General features: G+C 24.8%; 1 protein-coding gene and 2 long non-coding RNA genes across 3 annotated transcripts; 2 read left to right on the forward strand and 1 right to left on the reverse strand.

Moving 5' to 3' along the window:
* The first annotated feature begins 835 nt into the window (after nt 1–835).
* Nucleotides 836–3,173, forward strand: LOC102675781 (zinc finger CW-type PWWP domain protein 1-like). Its single transcript, XM_031512308.1, has 6 exons — nt 836–1,282; nt 1,364–1,781; nt 2,090–2,284; nt 2,363–2,559; nt 2,634–2,744; nt 2,810–3,173. The coding sequence occupies exons 1-6, from the start codon at nt 1,133–1,135 to the stop codon at nt 3,122–3,124; spliced, it is 1,386 nt and encodes a 461-aa protein (XP_031368168.1). The 5' UTR covers nt 836–1,132; the 3' UTR covers nt 3,125–3,173.
* On the reverse strand, nt 2,294–2,810 carry LOC102675701. The gene is made up of 2 exons (XR_422323.2): nt 2,651–2,810; nt 2,294–2,557 (listed from the first exon to the last, which is right to left on the reverse strand). It is a non-coding gene; the product is annotated as an uncharacterized LOC102675701 (long non-coding RNA).
* A 1,706-nt stretch (nt 3,174–4,879) lies between the features above and the next one.
* On the forward strand, nt 4,880–6,349 carry LOC116186083. The gene is made up of 2 exons (XR_004151000.1): nt 4,880–5,046; nt 5,826–6,349. It is a non-coding gene; the product is annotated as an uncharacterized LOC116186083 (long non-coding RNA).
* The last annotated feature ends 4 nt before the right edge of the window (nt 6,350–6,353 follow it).

Here is a 6,353-nt window from a genome sequence, read left to right on the forward strand (position 1 = left end):
CATATATTAAATTGTTTTAAGATACACACACACACACATACACACACATGTACAAACACATGCGCGCACACACATAGCTATAGATATATTGATGTGAAATAAACTATCATTTGTATTAATGTAAATAAACTACACATTTGTAAATATTGAATACTAATAGAAATGATGTAAGCAACTAGTTTTCTAATTTGTGTATGTATTACATATATGTAAATATAAAACGAATAATATCAAAAATATAATTCATTAATTTATTATTAAATTAAAATAATTTAATTAAAAAGTATTAATAATCTAATTATATAAAAGTATCTAATTATGATATTTTACATATAATTATTCTTTAAAAAATTAATTATTGTAATAATTATCATATAAAAAAAAATTAATTTAATTTATGTGAATGTGATCACGATTACTTTCTCATTTTATACTATGTACGAATAATAAGTGATTAATAATTAAAAATATTACTTACGTTTCACAATAAAAGTAACACAATTATATTATTTAATACATTTAAATAATTAGAAGGATACACTTTTAATATAAAATGCAATCTTTTTTCAATCTTATACATTAGATTTATAACGGACAACAAACACGACTGACACTCTTTTGAATCGCGAACGATGGGAACAACGAATTAGAATATAACTGCGCGCGACGAAATTTCAATTAACCAATGAAAGTAATGGCGGCAATTGTAAAATTTAAAAGAATCTAGATTAATTTGTTTATCTTATTTTACCTTTCATTTAATTTTATTTAATTTTATTTTATATTATAATTATTCAATCAATTTAGATATGAATGAACAATTCAATATTGTTTAACATCGTTTATATAGATATAACATAAGTTTTATACATGTTTATGATAAATATTTTATACGCTTGTCATTTGTTAAAAAATTTTAATTTTTATTGGTTCGCGTTGCTTTGCAACAAATACCGTGCAAAATGATATGCGAACCCCATTACAAACGCGGCGGGTTCCTCATTCACTCGTAATTTTTAATCATCATCCCGCGATTTTTTTTTTGTGATAAATTAAACTGTTTTTCGTTAAAAAAATAATACTTTGATACTCTTTGGTACACAGTGTTATAGTATTAAATTAAATTTCAATCATGCATCAACCCACTCGAAACGATATCCAAGGAAGAAATTTTCTGTTTGAACGATCAGATTTGAATCGACGAACTCCCACGATACTATTTGAAAAATGGGAATTCGAGCAAGTAAATCGTTCCAATTCGTCAACAAATTTTTTGTCACAGGTACCATAATAGAATAATAATTTTTTGATAATGTATTAAAAAGTTGATAAAAAATTCACATTTATATCTATCTTTCAATAGTTCAATTTATCTCATAAACAATCGATTGAAAATATGTCTGACTCGTTTTATACCCCACCGATGGAAAAGAAAAGTATACCAACGCCGAAAGCGCCAGTGAAGTACAAAAAACAACCTAAGAAGGGAGATTTAAAGCCAAAAAAGTTGTATTACACCGATGATGAATTAGATGCTTCAAATACTATAGATAGCGGAATTCATATTCCATTTGACGAATCAAATAATACTTTGTTTCACAAACACACAACTAAATGCAATAGATTCGATTCTTCACAAAAGCAAATACGTAGATTACGCGCCAAATTAGACAGGATTAAAGTACAAACGAACGATAAAGAAAACGATAGAAATGTTTTAGGAAACAGATCCGTGAACGTAGTGAACAACAGAAACAATGTAGCACAAGAATCTTCTGTAGGTAGGTGTATAAACAGTGAAAAGAAATGCACGCATACGTTGAAAACCAATACTGATGTCAAAGAAAAATTAACACATTTTCGCGTGTAACAGTATACGTTAGCTGTTAATTTAATTATAATAAGTATGTTACTATTAAGGGAAAATTGTAATAAAATTGTATGATATAATGCTATTTTATAAACTCATAGATTTATAATAAGTAAAATTTATGGAAATTTAAAATGTGTTAGATATTTTAATGAATTTAATATTATTGAAATGGTATTTTCTTTCTTTTTTTTTTTTTTTTTTTTTTTGATTCTTCAGTATTCAATCCAAATGCAGAAGAATTATTTCAATATGATTTTAATTGGAAAGGAAAATTATATTGGCTACAACCTAAGAGGGATATTGGTTTATGGATTGAATGCTGCAGAAAAAATTGTAAAAAATGGAGATACGTTGAAGAATATCATGATCCACTAAGTGTACCCAAAATATGGTATTGTGAAATGAATTATGGTTTGTATATTTTTTTTTTTAAATTTTATATATTTTATACATACATATGTATTAATATTAATGCGTATGATCTCACAGATAAATCAATGGCATCTTGTAATATACCAGAACATCCTAACTCACTTGCCATTAAATTTAATTTAATTGAAAATGCTTATAATGCAGGTAGTATTGTTTGGGCACATATGAAAGGTTTTCCATGGTGGCCTGGAATAATAAATGATTGTCCTGATACTTTTACATATTATAAATTGCCTAAAAATTCTCTGATTCCTGTAAAGTTATATTTTTTTTTTTTTATATAACATGATTTTTTTTAACAAAATAATAAAATATATATAATTTATAGATTAAATATTATGTTACATTCTTTAATGAAGAAAAACTTGAATGTGCTTGGATTCATAAGCGAAGTCTTAAACCATTTGCAACATATAAATATGATCAATTAATTAAAAGGGTATTTAATTCTCTAAAATTTAATCTCATTAATTTCATTATAAATAATACTAGTTGTTATTACAGACCGAATTTCATGGAATAAATTATAAACAATCCTTACAAAAAGCATATAAAATAGCTACGAATGCTCTTTCATTATCAATATTAGAAAGGTTAAGAGAATTCAGTTTTTTGGCACAGTATGAAAAATTCTATGATATTAATGACAATTCAAATCAATTAATCAATAATATCACAAAAAGGAAAGTTTTATTAGAAATGGATACAAATTCAGATGATGAAATACCCTGTTCAAATCCCACAAAAAAGCAATACACATTGAAGGAATATTATTTAAGAATAATATGTAAAAATCAAGAGATATATTCCTATAAATAACTTTTTATAGGAATTTTTGTTAGAAATAAAAAAATTATAAATATATCGATATTACAAAATAATAAAAGATTTATACTTATGTTCATAGCAATCAAATTATGTTACTCAACATAATTTCAGTTATACATTAAATATATTTATGTTATTTTCTTATGTAACTTGTAGCACTTTGTCCACGCCATAACAAATAAAAAATATATTTCGAATAATAGTTTTTATAAATTATTTCTCACATTGTTTCATATTATGTATTAAAATATCAAAAACATAGTGTATGAATTGACGTAGTTAATTAAGTTACTTATCGACTAAAAAATTATCGGTTGAGTATCAATTCAATTTCTTAACTAATTCATTGAACATCCACATGATGGCAGTACTGAACCGAAAGAAGCAACTTTATGATGAATATTTTAATTATAATATTAAAATAGAAAAATATTTAAATAATTATTTATTATTTTTCGATTTTCAAGATTATCTGAAATTAATTTGAATACAATTGTTATTTAAATTATTTTTAATTATTTATATTATTGTGATAATAGAAATTTTTACGTAAAGAAATATATTTATAAACGATTAAAAAAATACAGATTTCTAAATTTTATCTCTATCATAGTTATAGTTTCATACAAATACATTCAATTCTAATATTTAAATGTTCAAATGCATTAATATAATTATGCTGAATCGGTAATATTAAAAATAACATTAAATACTCAAAAAATCTCAAGATACGGGACGAAAAAGTGTATCAAATATATATTTATTTTATAATTTGTTTATTAATTAATAAAACTTCTATTATGTATGTATATATAAAATTACATTAATCGTTGATTCTATTTGTGTTTTATTAAAAGGTAAAAAATTTTAATTATTTGTATAAATGTTTTCACAATTAATATATAATCGAGATTAATAACCTATTATTTATTAATACATCGATAGGATTGACAAATTTATTAAAATATCTAGCTTTTTTTAGCAAAATAAAGCAATTATCATTACATAATAAGATTGAATAAAAAAGTTATCAGTACCTATTATCGAAATATAATATTTTTTTTATATATTATGATGAATTGATGTGGATCATTCTTGAATAGTTATCCTCAATAATATTAAAATGAAAATGTTCGATGCAAGTTGATGATGCTGATTATTAAGTTGCCGCGTTTTTTCTTTTATAATATTTGATTAGGAACATTCATTCTTTCAAATAGAAATTGAACGTATATAAATGCTTGTAAATCGATATGTTAATGTGGCGCAAAGTTCGGCGGAGTCGTTGGGTCAATGTGACGTCAGCGGATACGAAGACCCTCGATGTACTGAACTGCGACAATATTTGCGTTTAAAATGTTTCTCAGTTGTGCATATGCATATAATATGATCGTAGTCACTATATTGACTTACGACAATCTTTTCATTTTTGTAAGAGACAAAATACGAATGTTTTTTTAATAATAGATCTTTCTTATTATTTCTATGCTCTGATATGCATTCATGAATAATCATGAGATTTTTAGGTTAATAAAAAGTAAGTATATATATACATATACATAACATGAGTTCTAATATGATTGAATGTTTACATTTTTTTTTATTGAAGGCGTAAAATGATAATTTGCTTAAAGGTAATATATATTTTTTTTAAATTTTATAATTAAAAAACAAAAAAAAAAAAGAAAAGAGTAAAAAAAAATCATCATCAAAATAATTATCGATATTTTTTAAATATTCCAGAAAATTAAAAAGAAATCGAAAATAGAGAAGAAAAGAATAAAAGTAATGGTTGGATAGCCTGTCTGTTCCTTTCAACTGACCCCTGGACCACTCTGATTCTTCAGAGTTAAATAGTTCCCTCGGTTGGTTCCAGAATGGAGAAAAAGAAAATGATAACCCCAGATACTGTGGTGAGCATATACATGCTTGTTATCATTCTCGTAATAGTCAGACGATCGTGTTGCTAACCGAGGTATAGTCGGGTTATCTGGTCTGTTTGTCCTTCGTTACAATTTCGTTACGTTTCTTCGCGGTTTTTTTCGCTCTTCACTTTCTAACCAGGATTGCTTATTAATTATATCTCTATCGATGTTTATTTTCATTTCTTTCATTAGTGTTAAGTGAACAAAATAAAAAAATCATAGATTTTATATGTATATATAAAATCTATTATTTCGAGCGCGTATGAAAGTTGTAACATCGATTTTAAAATTAAAATGTTAGGTTACTATGTAATGTAAAAATTATTATATAAAATAAAAATATATAATTATAAGATATATAATATTTATAAAGACACATAATTTATAGATATATAATAATTCAAATAATAGGTTTCAATATTATATCTTTAATAATTATTTTTCGAGAAGTTTCCACATCTTATTCAAATTATTCCGCCGAGTTTCAAGGTTCGATCATATTTACATACATGTATTTTTAATGCATTCTATGATTACATTAGTATTATATGAAAAGAAGCACCGTTTCTATTCAAAAAGAAGCAGAGAAATGAAAAATTATTGATATACGTATAAACAATATATATTTACCATTACTAACAATTACTTTATTAATAAGTTTTTGATAAGGATATAAAAACTATATAATGTGTATTTGATTATATAATATATTTTTTGCTAATATCTTTTTATGCAGAATACAACATAATACTATTCGATCATTTCAGGTGGCAGTGCAAATGGTTTCTAATTAAAAAATCATTCGATTTGTGATTCTTTTTTGTTAAGCAAGATCGGATGACGTAAATATTCTCTTAAAATAGATAAAAACATCAGAAAATATTTTATCATACGATAAATTCGTTTTATCGATAATATTCATGAATTTTTCAAATACGTTGTTTAAATCAATTCTGTTGATGGCGCAATGTGGTATCATAACGGAGGTCTATTTTAATTACCGTTAATGAGTGTTCCCGTCATTAAAGTATATTTTCTATACTAGTATATATTCAAAACAGTTGAATATGCGAAGTGACAATCATAAAGAAGAGTTTTATTGATCGTAAAGGTATATTGGTTATATTTTATGCAGTTTGGACCGAGGAAGTTGAAATGGAACTCGTCTTTCTAGCGATCGTTTCATGCCAACACGCTTAGGAACCATCGTATTACAATAGCACATGTAGTTGACAAACATGGGAGCGGCATATTGGGTCGATGGCAAAAAGAATAAAAAAAAAAAAAAAAAGGAG

Source organism: Apis dorsata, unplaced genomic scaffold (genome assembly GCF_000469605.1).
Source record: "Apis dorsata unplaced genomic scaffold, Apis dorsata 1.3 scaffold_416, whole genome shotgun sequence".
NCBI lineage: Eukaryota > Metazoa > Arthropoda > Insecta > Hymenoptera > Apidae > Apis > Apis dorsata.

Excerpts from the sequence above, each read along its gene's own strand:
- LOC102675781 (XM_031512308.1), top strand. The coding sequence starts at position 1,133 with ATGCATCAACCCACTCGAAACGATATCCAAGGAAGAAATTTTCTGTTT. Across the intron at positions 1,283-1,363 it reads CAACAAATTTTTTGTCACAG|TTCAATTTATCTCATAAACA; the intron begins GTACCATAATAG and ends ATCTTTCAATAG. Across the intron at positions 2,745-2,809 it reads ATGATCAATTAATTAAAAGG|ACCGAATTTCATGGAATAAA; the intron begins GTATTTAATTCT and ends TTGTTATTACAG.